We start from the raw sequence: 15,933 nt of genomic DNA, 5'->3' as shown, positions 1-15,933 counted from the left end.
TCGAGGACAGGTCCTTTTTTTATATACAGGTTGTTTTCTCCTCTCACTGTTGTGGTCGGAGGATCTCGTTATAAGACTAATTATGTTATTGATTATGTGTCCGTCTGTCTAGTCATAATACTTATACTGGTAATAGGGGGCTAGCTTTTAGTACAAGTGAATTGGTTTTGTGTAAATGACCCCAACAACTGTTCATTGGTCCCGTCGTAAGGCTTCCTAGTTTTTAACCTCTTTTTTTTTTTCTTCAGTCATGCTGGTTATTTGATTGAGATGGAAAACAGTAAAGATGTCAACATTATTGCTAGCGCTCTCGAGCGCTAGCAACTACGTTAGTCCTTTTCACTGGAATACGCATGCTCGACTCCATAGTGGGGGATTCTGGGAATACTTTACTACTGTAGATAAATGTACCATTTGAATTTCGTTTTATCATATTCACATGAAGTTTTGTGTTTTATTGTAAAAGTCAAAAAGTAACAATAGCTAAAGGTCTTATACGTTATATTCAATATTATAATAGATAGCTTATTTATCTTAAATTCCTTCAATCTCGGAAAACAACTTCGGATACGTTTTCCGAGCTTGCCGGAAAGGCCCGAGAAGATACGATTGCTACAAAACAGTACCAATGGTTCTTGAAAATTTTCACCTCGAAATTGAAATTACAGTAACTACATAATGATTAATGCAATAAGCTATGCCATTGCCGATGTGACGTCCACTCTAGATTCACAATTCAAATTGAGACCCCACTCAAGCACAATTCCAGTAGGCTACACCACTTTGCGTTCCTACTGTTAATTAATCGATTCAGAAATATAAACCAATGTTTTAGAAATCTTCTTCTGTGTTTTACGATGGCTACAGCGCTAGCTCACCAATCTTTTTAAAAGATAAGCTTGTAATACATATACAGTGATAAGTTATTTTAAATTGAACAGACACAGTACATGTATATCATATTCCAGTTTTTCCTACATAAGTTACTATAACAGTACTTCTTTGAAACAGCTTCTGTTTCTTAAAAATTTGATATCAATCTGTGTTCAAAGACATGCCATACAGAAATAGATTTTTTTTGTAACTGAATGAGGGACGCAAATATGAAAACCATTAGTTCATTGTTTAACACATAATGTACTTTTGTACCATCAACTACATGTATAGGACATCAGAGCTAAATTAAGCACGCTGCACTGGAGGGACTCTCGTGCTTTTAAAAAACTTATATTTGTACTTTCACATGTATCAATTTTGTATCGCTACTAATATGGTACATGCAGAAGATGGTTACTGAAAAATGTTGACGTAATCAGATTTTTTATGTGACAATAGACAGGGCCACTTCTGCAGAAGGAAGATAAATTTGGTGTCGTAGCTGGGTGTGTTTTATGGTACACCCAGACTTTGATCGAATTAATAGGTACATGTATCTACACCTTTTGTCAGTCTACATACACAAGTATTTACTTGACAGCTATATAGGGAACTGATTTCTGATTTGTAAACAGTCTAAGGGCGTGGAAGCCCTCAGGTCAAATATTAAGTCAAGGTTGTTGTATGTAGCTTGCTGTGTATTCAGATCATGTCCAGCCTCTGTTTATGTTATAAATCATTAGTATTTCTAGTGCTTGATATTTTTTTTTTGCCAAATGTATCTTTGCTAGGTTACGATATTTGACATTTCGGAGAGTTTGTTTATCAAGATAACTTTTCGTCATTGTAAAAGGTGTCGGATCTTTTAAAACAAAATCTAAAGGGGGCTGCTCAATTTGATCTAAATGGATAAGCAGGTGTGTAGAGTAACTCCACGTTTTAATGAGAGTTAGTGTACACAATGTTATGGAATGTCATGGCCCCCCGAATTTTGTTTCCAGGTACAATGAAAGACCTTATGGTCTTTTGATCCCCTCTGATTGTCAAATGCATTTTTTTCATCTTGCTGTTTGTCGGGTTGTCTCATTCAAAGAACAATTTAGATGGTGGTGATTGTTTTTGTTGTTTGCCTAAAGTCAACTCGGGGGACATCATTTAATGATTGAATCAGATAGTGAAAGGGGATGCATTCCTTGAAGGGAGCTCAGAATCCAAGGTGGCTTTTTGTTGGTTGACTACCTGAACTTTCATCATGATTGTTCAAATAGGAAAATAGAGAAAGAGTTTAGTTTGATTCAGAAAAGGTGAAATCTTGAATTTATCATTTAGGTCAATAAAAAATCCTTTTTTTTTTATTATCTTGACCACCTCTGCATTAGGAAGTGATGTTTTAGTCACTGGCTTGTATATTGGTTGTGGAATTTTGCACCCAAGGTTGGGTTTAATTTTAATCATTGACTTGTCAATGGAAATCTGTAGAATCTGAAAGAGGTGATTCAAGTATTATTAAAACCTCAAGGTTATATGGGCAAGAGTCATCAAGTGGAATGTGTGCTTTTTTGAAATTCCTCTTCATTTTCCTACCCCATTCTTTGTGCAGTAATATTGCACTTACCTGTGAACTCAACTTTTTTCATTGCAACTTTCAGTGGGAAAGGAACTCAAGAATGATTAATTGGTTCTTTCTGATTTGATGTACTGCTAATCATCTGATAGCTAAGGTGACATTTGTCCTAGTTTCTTGAAGATACTTCACATGATGCCTGGATCCATTTTTTGATGAGAGGTGTGATATGGTTTGTAGATAAGATACTGATAATGGTGAGGTTTGGGCTAGCCTATTGGTACTGTTGTATCACCTTGTTATATCTGCCTGGATCAACAGGGGCCTTGATTATTCAGATACACAGGAGAGATTAGTCCCTCAATTGTAAACAAGCTACAAAAGCGGTAGCATGTTATGAAAACATAAGTTAATGAAACCAAAATAACTGGAACCAAAAATGACAGACTCCATTTACTAAAATAGATCATGCAGATTCTGTATTAAAGGTACCTGGTATTTATAATATTGTATGATGAAGGAGTTACTGCCCTTTGAATGTGCTTTTAAAGATTTTGTTGTTTTCTTTATATTTGCAGAAGTTTAACGAATTTGAGCTTCAAACCTCGGTCTGTGAAAGCGATGATAGGAACAGTTTCATTTCCAACAAGGATATAGTGGAGAGTGCCCCTACTACTCCCCATTTTCTGCCGTCAGTGGACAAAAGTGAACACATCATTCAGGAGACACTGAAAGAGCACAGGGCTTTACATCGGTCCAATACCTCGCCTAGTCTTCCTCAGCCCTACCGCAAGGTACAGCGGAGTCTTAGTGTCAATGATCAGTACCCAGAAGAAAATTCCAACTTTTATATTTGGAGGGAAAAGGACAGTGAAATTGATGTGAATGAAAATTCAAAACTGAATCCAAGTCTGAATAGAGAGTTGCTTAGTAAGAAAACACCCAGTCCTCGTCATAGAAGGAGCTTATCCACAACTGCAGTTCAGACTTCTTTTGATGAAAACAGTAACCCATTTGATGAACTCCAAGTGATTAATAAACATGTGTCCCAGGGAACCAACACTACAGATTCATTAGAGAGGCCACGGAAACGGAACAAAAGTAGTAGCGATGCGGAGAGACTGGCTCCCATCAAAAAACCCACAGACTTTCCTCAGGCTTTAGTGAGAGGTAATAGAATGGGGGCATTCTTCCACGATCAGTCTCCGGAAATGCAGGTGATGGTGGCCTCCACGAGTCCTGTTTTGTTCAGAAGAAAACCATCGGCTAAAGGGAGGAATCGCCCAAGGCTGCCAGCCAATGAGATTTACTGTAACAATGCACAGAACATGATTAATAACATGGACACAGTGGAAATGGAGTTGGAGTTGAGGAGACAGGAAGAGTTTTTCCTGAAGAAGGATGTTTCACAGACATGGCATGGATCCACTGCCAACAAGTGGAAAAAACTGTATGCCCCAGTCGCAGAGCAACTTGCCAATCACCATCACATTGAAAACGGTTTCCAAACGCTTCCATCAAAGACATCCTTGTTGGATGAGATGCACAAGAAGTATTGTGCTTATCAATACCAGAATAAAACTGTAAGAAACATTGTAATGATCGGGACACTTCCTCCCAAATTCCAGTCCAGTCCCCCTCCCCCCGATAGAATGAAGTCGCGTTCTTGGCTCCTCCAACATTATACAATTCCTCTTCCTTCCTCCTCAACCTCCTCACCAGACAGTCCCAAGGTGAATAAAAAAATGAAAGAGGATAAAAATGTTAGAGGAAAGAAATCGAGTTTAATAGCTAAAGAGAACATTGAGAGTAGTGAAAGTGATAAACCGGTCTCAAGTCCAAGCGAAGAGGAGAAAGAAGTCCCCATGGAGAATAAGGAACTTGCCTCACTGGAGGAGACGGCTGTAGAAATGAGGAAAAAAGCACCTGCAATGGTAAGTGAAGGACTTGTTCTTTGTTCATATACTTGTACTAAGATGCTCTTAATAGTTATAAGAAATTTTCTCGATGATAATGACATGCAAGAAAGATAACTCTGTTTTGCTACTTGAAAAAATTCTCTTGGCAATGTTTCAAGGGAAATAACTCTAATATTATAAAGTCACACTGGTAGATCCAAGTGTCTGATTGCATGATAAAATGTAACAAAAGGTACATTTAATGAATTTTAAAATCTGATAGTTAATCACAATAAATTGCTATTCATCCCGTTAGTTATCAGTTTTAATCAAACGATAGGACACACTGATAACCCTTGCTTGAATTCCAGACGTGTCAGCTGCAATGCATTTTGTTAATCTTCGGAAGTCTTGCAGATAATTCAATTGGCATGACTGTGGTCCGTTATTAGAGATGTCAAACTGTTAGGAAGGCAAAGTTTTTGACACTGCACTCTTTGTTTTGAAGTCAGTTTTTTAGAGCATTTTTTTTTTTTTGCCGCTGCACTATGTTTGCATGTTAAAGTACCCTTCTATTTAAAATGGGCGTTAATGTACACAATTTGTGATCTTTTGGGGTTTGTAAGAGGCTTGTAAATGGGTAATTGTTAATGGGGAGACATGAAAGAAGGTTCATGCAGGACCTCACACAAATGCCTCCTGACGCAAAAGCAGGAAGGTTTAAGGTATTAGCTTCACATTCAGCAGTTAATACACTAGCAACTAGCTGTAACAGTCTTCTTCTGACTCTTCATTCCCTAATAATTTTTTGATAGTTATTTTTTTCAAAAGAAATTTTTAAAAAATCAGTAAGTAACGGTACAATTGAATCTGCATGTTATTACATATTTCTTGAACTTTTAAAGATTCATATGTAGAACATTGTTGGTTTTTTTCTTCAAAGATTAAGATATGAATTATAAAAGATTTAAGATTTTTATCTTTTTGGATTAGAGGGATAATACACAAGAAAAGTTAAGGCATTGCTTGGGATTTCGCTGATATGCCACAATGTTGCAATTGCATACGGATAAAAGTTCATTCCGTTCATGTATTATGAAACTGACCAACTGGAGGAGATTTATTTTCTATAAACTTCTTAATCTTTCAATATGTAAATATTTTGAGAATGTTACTATTAGATAATGCGATCAAAGGAGTTCATTTTTTTGTGCACAGATTACAAGATGGATTAATCAGATTAAAGCATATCTTTGACTAGATTTATTTTAGCAAAATCTTAATCTTTTAGAACCTTGAAAGGGTATAAATAATTTATATGAAAAAAAAATGTTGACAATCTTTAAAGAACAAAAGGCCAAAACACCAGTTTTTTGGCTGTATTGTAATGATGTGAACTGTTTAGAACCTGGGCGATTTAAAGGATTAGCGATTAAATAAGTTTGCATGCAAATAATAGGGGTCTTTTGTGGTCGCTGATCTTGAGAGCGGTTAGATTAACTGCATCGATGTGTGGCCGTTTGACTCCAGTGTTAAAACAGTTAAGCCAATCAAAAGACGGAACATCAGATTTCGGATTGAGATATATAGAGCCTTATCCAAATAGACATAATTGGCAAATTTAGGTTCTAGTTTCATTCAAGGTGAAAACAGTGAATTGTTCGAGCAAACACCCCTCCTCAGCAATTGGCACATGTTATGTTTGTTTCAGCAAAACAGTGTTGACATAAGAACATTTATACAGTCATATTTTCGCTTGTGCTTTCTTTGAGCCCACAATTAGGAGAAGAAGAAATTTTTTTTGGTATATATTGGTCAGCAACAGTACACTTTTGTAACAGTTCAAATCGCTTTTGAACCCGAGGATCATGACAGTGTAGGAATTTATCACTATATACGGGTACAGTTCCTGGAGAGGAGAAAGGGAAAGGATCGGGATATGTTGTTTACCTGTGTTATCTGGTGATATGGAAGTCTTTTGAACGCCTACCAAGCTGACTTCTGTTGTTAAGCGGACTTATTTATAAGTCTTTTAATGGCGGAACTTTGTTACTTTTTCAAGTCTCTGACCATGCTATATGAACCGGCCCGCAAGAAATTTCAGGTAAGCTGTACAATGTACAATGTACTACAGGTGTGTTGACTTGCAGTGATGTAGTTTGGTGTAGCATACCAAAATCCCAGTTAATGAGATATTACGTTTTCAAAAAGAAATTTTGCTAACTGGATTTACTGATAATTGCTCGAGTTTTAACATGAAAGTGTTAGTGATATCTTCTACAAGTTAAGATTCTTTTTATGAAAGAAAGTTCACAAGTCATTGAATTATACATTGCTATCTATTATTAATTGTGCCTAATGCTGATCTGAATATGAAAGGTAAATATGAGGGATTTTTTTTTGTTTTTTTTTGGAGTTTATATAACTTTATTTTTTATTGCTTTCTTATTTTGGAAAGGGGTTGGCGCCAACTTTAATTAATACAAGACCCTTTGGATAAAACATTTAAAAGTTCATTTTATATGCTAGATTATATAGTAAAAGATTCTGTAATTTGTATATAAGGGAGTCAAATAAAGGAAATAAAATCATGGTAATTTTTGCATTGGATCTTGATAGCTTTTTTATCATTCTGAATATTTTATTTACAACCTGCAAGAAAGATCGCGATCTGCTTAAATTTCCACTGAAGTGTATTAATCCAATTCTGGGTGTTACTGATTACGTAGCTGTTATGCTAGTACCATTTGACGACAGGTAGATGACCGTCTTGTTTTTGTTAGGAGGCTTTGAGGATCAACAGGTTTTACCAAAACACCGTACCTAATAATCACACCTAGCCATTGATACTAGTGGCAAATCTCTTCTATACTGTCCGACCCAGTCATTTCTTTCTTGCATTGTGCTACTTGTAATGGATAGAGGTATGACTATTATTCATTTAATTAGTACCGGTATCTTTTGTTCTTACAGGTTTAACCTACCTGGTGTATTCTCTCTCTCTCTCTCTCTCTCTCTCTCTCTCTCTCTCTCTCTCTCTCTCTCTCTCTCAGATTGTTAATAATTGGTGTAGTTTATTTTTGCCACTTGAATATGATCATTAAGGGCTATTTTAGTGTTAAGAGGTGCTAAAATAACTCCCTAATAATGGGTCAAGAATAAGTGTTTCGGGACTCTATTAAGAGGTTTCCTATTCCTTTTACTCTGCATTAGAAATGAAAATATTTAGGCATGGTATTGTGAAGTTTGTAACGGGGGATTAACTAGAGGAGATTGGGTAAAATGAAAAAATGATTTTTCTGATGAAAAAAATTTTGTTTGATGAATGTTTATCATGTTCAATAAAAGTTAAAGAGGATTTAATGGCCCACATTTTTTGAATTACATGTGAAAAAAAGAGTGAAAGTTGGGTTCAAAAGCTTTAGAGCATAATTAATAATCCAATTTGACAAGTAAACAGAACTGTCTGTAGCATGACCAGAGAAGAAAGGAAGATTATTTCGTTGGTACATTTTTGTGGATTTTCAAGGATCATTTCAAATAGTGAGAGTCAATACCTAAAATGTGGACCAGGCGAAAACGGAAATGTCCGGCCATCGATTTGTTGATATTATTCTGTAGATGTAAACGGACTTTCAGTTTGAACCAAGATTAGGTCGGGGGGACTTCCAAATTCCAATTTAATGCATTGTTTGAAAATGGCCTTATAGAAAACTCTCACCCTCCTTTTGATTGCGAAGTTTGTAAGGATTATTTTTTTGAAAGCAAGTCATGAAGTTGTTTCCAAACTCTGTCACTAAGTAGCATTATATAATGAATTTGAAATTTGTTTTGCCATAATGTTTGCTCTCTCAATTTGTACAAGTTTGTGTACATGTAAGGTAATTGGATAAACCCTTTAAGGTTGCTTGTGGCATCACCTGTAAAACTGTTCTATGATAATACTTCAACATTGTAACCTATAGAATGTACGGTAGTTGAATCCAACCAACAATGGAACTAGTGTAGATTGCCTATCAATTTAATATGTACTCAAAGGAACTGTTCTACAAAAAAAAATTTTAATCCATTTTCTAATTATAAAGAATATCCTCTTAATGGTTTCAGGTTCAGTACATCAGAACAAGCTTTATTTGTTTTTTGATACATAACAATATCTTAATATAACATGGTATGAAATTTGAACTACGGCAGTCAAAAAACAAAACTTGTATGAGTTCTATAGTTGATTACCCACTGAGAATTTGATAGACGTTTTTAAAACAATAATGGCAAAGGGTAGCAGGTGGTTAGGTTTACCAACAGGAAGAGATTTATTGGCCAGATTATATGTGTCATAGAGGAGAACATTTTTTAATTTGACCGGATTCTTTATATTTATTTACAATTTTTTGTTGTTGTGGTAGGTTTAGCTGAAATGCATCTGGGAATTATTTTCAAGTGTAGGTTTCTCTTTTAATATCTTAGCTTTGACCGCAAAAGAAAAAAAAACTATAGTCGTAATAATGAAAAGTCATGGTGATAGGGAACTTCTCTGGTGAACACCCAGGGAGGTTGATATGAATAAAGCGCTGTTTTTTGTTGACTTAATTTGGTCAGAGTAAAGCGAAATTGATCTCAGTAGTTTTCTCTGGCTTAACAGATCAAGGTGATATTTTAAAATGTGTGTCACTGGAATTCTATCAGTCTTTTTACAGATATTGATCACGAGTTGGACATTGCTGCGAGCCAACCAGCTCCCAAAATTAGAATTTTCTATATTTACCTCCAATTTGTTACACTTTGCTGTGATGTTTTTTGCGGGATGAAAGTTTGTTGGTAATATAAATAACGCATTCTGTTATCCTACAATAATTTATTTAAAGGAATTCTTGAGCTGATCGGAGAGGAATTTAGATATTGATTTCCTTTCACTGGAGGCTTTTGTTGATTGGTCATTCTAATCCCCCTTTCCCTACTTTGGATCCTAAAAGAGTCATGTCAGCAAAGATGAATGTTTTAAAGGGGTCCAAAGTCCAAATTTTGTTCATGTTGATTGTGAAAAGAGTAATGCTTGTATCTTGGTCAAAAAGGCAAAATTTGGTTGGGGTCATCCTTTTCAGTGAGTAAATTGACACCAAAAATGTTTGTAATCTCCATCAATCAATTCTTATTGAATTATGAGGTTTTAAAAGTGTATTCAATTTTTTAGAATTTTTTTTTTTTTTTTTAAATCTGAGAATATACAATTTTTAAATGTCTACTTCATTTGGAAAATGCATTGTCGCAGATGCAAAAACATGTCTCAAATGGTTTTTTAACACATAGTTAAACATTCTTGCATGTTTTTAGTAAAAAAAAAAAAAAAAAAAAAAAAAAAAAAAAAAAAAAATTGGTTGTATCCTCCAGTACCTTATAATGGGTGCTCCATGGTAGACCTTCAATTCTCTTAATTTAACACCTTATTGTGAGAAGACATTGAAGCAAAAGATAAGACAGACTTGTTTCTCAAGTTTCCAAATCAGGGCTCAACAAGCAGCCAAGCAAGAAGAACAATACATGGCAGGGCCATTGTGTTGTCTGTCAGTAACGTGCCAAGAGACAAAATGAAGGGGAAACAAATGGAGGTCATTTTGTTTTTTATTGTCTTATCTATTCACAATTTTTTGTCCTGCCCGAGAAAGACAGCTGGGTAGAGATCATAGGGTCAATTTTTTTTTTTTTACCAAGGTTGAATTTGATAGAAAAAAATTGAAACTGAGTTAGATAGTGGATTATTGGGGTTTTTTGTGGTTCTTTGTAATATTAGTTACACATAAGAATGTTTGATATCATGGATGCACATGATATGGTTAATTTGCCTTTCACCTCTTAGAAGCATGATTGTATTGCAGGTTTTTTCCTTTTCATGCAGCATTTGCTTCATGGCTGCACCTTGAACCCTGTTTCTTATGAAAGACTTTGTATAGTGTTTGATGTTTGCCACTTGTTATATGACCAGAGATTTTTGAAAAATGACAAATTTACATCCAGATGTATTTTTGGAGACCACTCCAGTCTCAAGAGGCTCGGAGAGAGGTCCCTGCTTCAGATTATTCACTGGTTAAGACAGTACGCTGGTACCGTTCAGTTATGGATATTGACTTGTATCATACAAACTAAGATTTATCTGTTGAGCAAATGTTTGATGGTTTTATATTTTTCAAATATGCAAAGCATTTTGGGGTGAAAAAGTGAACGTGCTTCGCGATCTGAGTGTCAGCCATTGCATGTCGTTTGAAGGGTGCTAGAGATTCAGGGTACTCAAGCTTTCTGATTGATTTCTTGTTTTTACTTGTAGAATATACAGAGGACCAAGTCCGAGGAAGGTGAGTTGTACTTTTATATCTTCTTAAGACTTTAATCAAATATTAATAGAACTTCATTGCTAATTAGCTGTTTATTTGTACAATTTGTCTCCCTTGTATAATAACAGTAGACCTTTTTAAAGTCTTGTCAAGTTATTACACATTTTGTAATTTACTGTTGCTCTAATTTTGGATGAAAACTAACGGTACTTGTGCAACAATTTTCTGACCTTGGAGGTAAGTTGGAAAGTATAAACAAATGTAATTGTAGATCAGATGATGACTGCAAGGGTTATACACATATATAATGTCATTTTCTCTTATGATACTGGCACTAATACAATGTCTGGCCATGAAAGCCAAGGCGAATACACTTGAACATGAGGAAGATCATGACAGGGGGATTCGGTGGCTGTATAAAACAAATATTTATCTGATATCACTGCCAGATGCAATGCTCACTTGCTGTTCGCCTAAACAATCGGGATGCTGATGTTTTCAGAAGAACGATTCTGCTCCTTCTCGATACTTTCTAGAAAAATTCTTGAGCAATGCATGGAATGGGGGGGGGGGGGGGTGAATTAAGTAAAGGTATTGGAATTTTGAGGACAGAAGAAAGGGAGAGAGGTTATCTCCTCTAACGTTAACATCAAAGTTGTCTGAATTACTTATCAGGGTTGTTACAATCGTTAATTATGTCATTAAGTCCAGTTTGGTGACTAATTAAACCTCTCGTTAGGTAGTCTTGGTGTGGAAACCATTTTCTGAGTCTGGAACCTCCTGCCAGGTAATGAGAAACTTTGAAACAAAAAAGCATTACTCCGTGTAGATAAAAAGATAAACCCCATGTCAATATTTAGATTCTTCTGTGTCACTCCGATCAGAGGGAAAGTGTTTCTCGGTGAAGGGTTGCCATACTGGTTTGTCCTCAATAACCCAAAAATGAAGTGCTTGTCATTACATGAAGACTGACACCATGCTGGTCCATCTATACCATCCAAAAAGAGGAGACAAGACAAAAAAAATTGGGGTGACATAATAGTGTATTGGTGCCTTTACTATCTGACCTAATTAGAGTAAAAAATAGCGCTGTCATGTCCGTAATCAGCTTTCAGGAATTAAATGAGATTGGAGGGGATTAGGGACCCTAACTAAAAGACATAAATATTTACATGGCCTTGTGGTAAGTTTAGGGATTCTTCATTAAAGGGATTAGAATGTTATCCCTTACTATGTAATGTAAGAAATTTAACTGCATTGTCGTACAAGCCTTTGTAAAAGCTGTTTCAGCAGATTACAACCGATCAAGGCAACACATGTCGTCGAGTCCTTTTGGTTTTTGCCCACAATTTTAAGCTTGCCGAAATAGATCCTCTGAAGGACAAGGCTCATGGATTTCAAAAATATGATAATGCAGCATTAGATTTTACCCCCACGGTTGTATGCCATAGATTACACCTCCCCAGTGTTTATAACTGACCTTGACCTCACAATGACCCCTATATCAATGATAATAGCAGTGCAGAGATTATCTTGTCTAAGTCTTTGGATTGCATTTGGAGTCTCCCTGAAGAAGGTGTATTTATATTTAGTAAATTTATTGTCAATATATTTTTGTCATGTGTCAAGAATTTAGTTTTTTGAAGACCTGAGGAGGGTAATAAATAAAGTGTGATAAGAATGTTAAAAACAAGTTTGTTTTCTTCAAAAAGTCAACATTGTTTTTCAAAAATGCACAATGAATATTAATAACATAAAAAAGCACAAATATTATAATCTAAATTAACTTAAAATGTGTTTTGAAAAAAGGGGACAGGGTGAAGGTCAAAAAATAAAAGTTGTGGTGGTACATGTCTATTCAAAAAATTAAATATGTTAAAAAAACTAAAGTCCAGCCATTGACTGATTTGTTATAATGTTCTTGAAAGTATATGAAAAATCAAGTATGTTGGAATTTAAGTACAGTTAAGGGGGGAAAGAACTATAAGTGTTTGTGTTGAAACCTCAAGTTCTGGGAACTGGTTTCATTTCCACCTGTAGATAATGTTGTTTCCTGTGAACACAGTGATGACTGTAAAAACAAGATATCTACTTCATCTTTTAATCAGAGTCCAGATAAGACATCAGAAGGTTAACTATAGGATTAAAGAGATTACCCAGACAATGGCTGGCCATTGCAGGAAGTCAGTTATCAACAAACGGAGGCTGATAACCTAGGTGAAGATTGGGATTGTTTGGGAATTTTTTTGACATTTGTGGCAGTTTTATCCTGTTTGGTTGATTTTTTTAAAATGATAATTTTTTTTTTTCTAATTCTTCAATGGCGTATTTCGTATCTTTGTAGGTTTTTCCCCCAAGCTTTGACAATTAGTTGTCATTAAGTTTACACACCTATACATCAATATCAGCGAAGAGTTTTTATAGTCGCACATTAAACGATTGGTTAACATTTGTATAGGGAATTTCATTACTTAATTAAACAAATCTAGCAAGCAATAACATAAATGTTTTCAAACCAAAGCCTCTAAATTTGCCAGGTCCGTACACATGTTGTATCACCCCGGTGATAGATATATTTCATGTTGTGCAATGTCATTTATTTTCTCCCCGTTAATTCCAAATGCCTGAAAATATTTAGACAATTTCCGTGCCCCGTACTACTTAACTAAAGGGAGGGATAACCATTCTTAGATACACAATGTAATGGTCATTACATAACAGCACAAACAATTGGAATTCCTTCTCATGCAGGTGGTCGTGTTGACGATTGTACTTTGTTAGTAATCCAAATTACACATGTTGCAAATATTGGATGAAAAACTAGCTCTGAAAAAAGTCAATAAACGGGGATCCTCTTGACCCCGGCCAGGATTTCTTTCGAGCATTTTGACAGTTGTTGAGTAGAGTGTTCGTTACATAATAATGTTGATTGTGCCAGATTTACAGTACGTCTCAAGTGCACTGCCCAATCAGTCTTAAACTCTCAAGAAGTGTTTCATTCCAGGTTTGAATGTTTTCAAATACTTTGGCCATCATTTTGATTCAATAAATATGCTATATGTTACTCAGAAAATGATGTTAAACTTTGCAGAGGTTCTGGTCTCCCACATTTTGTCAAATGTCACCTACGGAAAGATTGATCTATGCTGATATATATCTGTTTTAATTATACTTGCTCTCTTGGAACCTTGGTTGGTTTCATAACCCTGTATAAGGTTTATTAGGCATTTAATTTGCATTTTCTTTGCCTTTAATGGTATAATTTTGTGTATATAAACAAAGACAACATTTACATATGGAAGGGGCGCCCCGAGAAGATGTAGTCCAATGGCGGAGAAAGCAAGCAGCTGTCTCTGATTTCTGAATAATCATATTAATATAATCAGTAAGGTAGATTGTGTAATTGATGTTCAAGACATACAAAGTAATGGGCTGTTATTTTCAGAAGCTTTTTTTGATAAAGTTGCTGGCGCTTTGTGGTTGTTGGAGCATTTGAAAGAAGAAACCTGGGGTGCCCCCTGGCCCCTTACATGATACATTTGCCCACTTGATATGATCCTAGTATATAAGGGATTATTTAAAGAGGTCAAAATGATGTAATTATAATTGAGAGTTTATCATCAAAAGTTGTGTGTTTATCGAGGCTGAGGAGAAACACACTGTTGTTGTGCCTACATATTCCAGGGAAACCAGCAAGAATCAGCCTTTTTCTCACAGACTGTGGGATCTCATCTCTGTGCTGGGTGATTATCTGAAGATAAATATAACCACTTACTGGAATCATGTAACTAAATGATTACATATTATAAAGTATTAGAACTCATCACAGGGCGGTGAATTGTTTAGAAGCTTTCCAGAGTTTCCTCTCAGTGAGAGGGGGAACTGCAAGGTGTATTAGCAGAGTGTATATATTCAGTTATCTCCCTTTGGGAGATAGAGGTCCGAATGACAAACAGGTGCGATGTAGGTACATAGATATAGATGTGCAAATCACCAGGTGGTCTGGTCTGTAGGAAATCCTCGTACAATGGAGATAGCAGTTCCTGTTCTGAAGATGTCTTGACCATTGAGAGGGCTGGTATAGCTAGTTGCTGCAGAAACAGGCAGGAATCCTTTACATCCTCTCAATCACTACATCTGTTGTTTGGTGTCGGACAGACTATTAGACTGTTTTATTGCTGCAGAGTTGATTTGGAGAGGTAATTTGTAACAGGTGGTTTCTCATACTGGGGACTTGATTAAGTGATGGAGAGTGGTGAATATGTGTGTCTCCGATCTTATTTAGGCCCTATTATGATTACACACTTCGGTAAACTGGGAGAATTTTCCATGCGGACAATTGAAAGTTTGACCGGGTCAGTTACGTTTTCATCATCAAGGATATAGTTATAATGAAAATTAGTTAAAATGGGCTACATTACAGCATTTAGCTGCTCTCCAATTACAAGACTTAGTGCAATTGGGTAATCCAATACCATTCGTGAACAATATGGCATGTGGAAACTACAAGTGGACAAGAAGTTTCAGTGAAAAAATTCAAGGATTTAGGCGCACCAGTCTAGAGGAGCTCTTAGGTTTGCAACGGAACAGAAAGATTGCAGGTATTGTTTGTGAATATTCATAGAGGCGTATTTCGTTTTGTGGCGGAATTTTAAATGGTTTTGTATGATTAATTGATGCTTAATTTGCTGTTAAGTCCAAAACAAAAAGCTCCACCCAGATTAGATTTTAGATATCAAATGAAGTAGAGAGAACTTTGTTACCTAAAAAGGAACAGAAAACAATGGGGAGTTTGGTGATTATAATTCAAGTGTGTGCTTTTAGTTTAAAAAACTAATGTTTGGAAAGCATTCCAGAAATGGTTTGCGTTATCAGGCCGCCCGTGTAAAATCCTGGCAATTTTGGGCCACCTAATATTTCTCTTTTTGGACCAACATTCCAAAAGGTATGAAAATTGGCTGAATTTACAGCGCTATAAATATTCTGGAGAGAAAGCCTGACTTTTTAATGCGTTTGTGTGTCTAAGGAAAAAATATGAGTGTTTGACCACCACAATTTGTAAAGATAGTGCCAGCTATCAGCAACATTGTGCGGAGGCTTTAGGAAGTCGGGTCTAGATATGGAGCCATTATGTTTTATATACAGCTCTTTTAGTGTTTATCCTGCCCGTATAAATTAGTTTATTGACCACTTTAAAGACACAAAATAGTTATGGGTCAAGTATCTTGTGAATAGAAACAAGATGGTCTCCTCAATTCTAAAAGCCCAG

General features: G+C 35.7%; 1 protein-coding gene across 3 annotated transcripts in view; it reads left to right on the top strand.

Moving 5' to 3' along the window:
- The window catches only part of LOC105327399 (rho GTPase-activating protein 7), a 67,254-nt gene that overhangs the window by 23,239 nt on the left and 28,082 nt on the right, over positions 1–15,933 (top strand). For all 3 annotated transcript variants that reach the window (XM_066076045.1, XM_066076046.1, XM_066076047.1), the window contains 2 exons: positions 3,019–4,374; positions 10,658–10,685. In XM_066076045.1, coding sequence (XP_065932117.1) covers positions 3,019–4,374; positions 10,658–10,685 — 1,384 coding nt within the window. The remainder of the gene's footprint in view (positions 1–3,018; positions 4,375–10,657; positions 10,686–15,933) is intronic.

The sequence above is a fragment of the Magallana gigas genome, chromosome 2, assembly GCF_963853765.1.
Source record: "Magallana gigas chromosome 2, xbMagGiga1.1, whole genome shotgun sequence".
NCBI classification, from domain to species: Eukaryota; Metazoa; Mollusca; class Bivalvia; order Ostreida; family Ostreidae; genus Magallana; species Magallana gigas.
The sequence above is the reverse complement of the archived record's forward strand: the minus strand, read 5'-3'. Positions and strand labels throughout refer to the sequence as shown.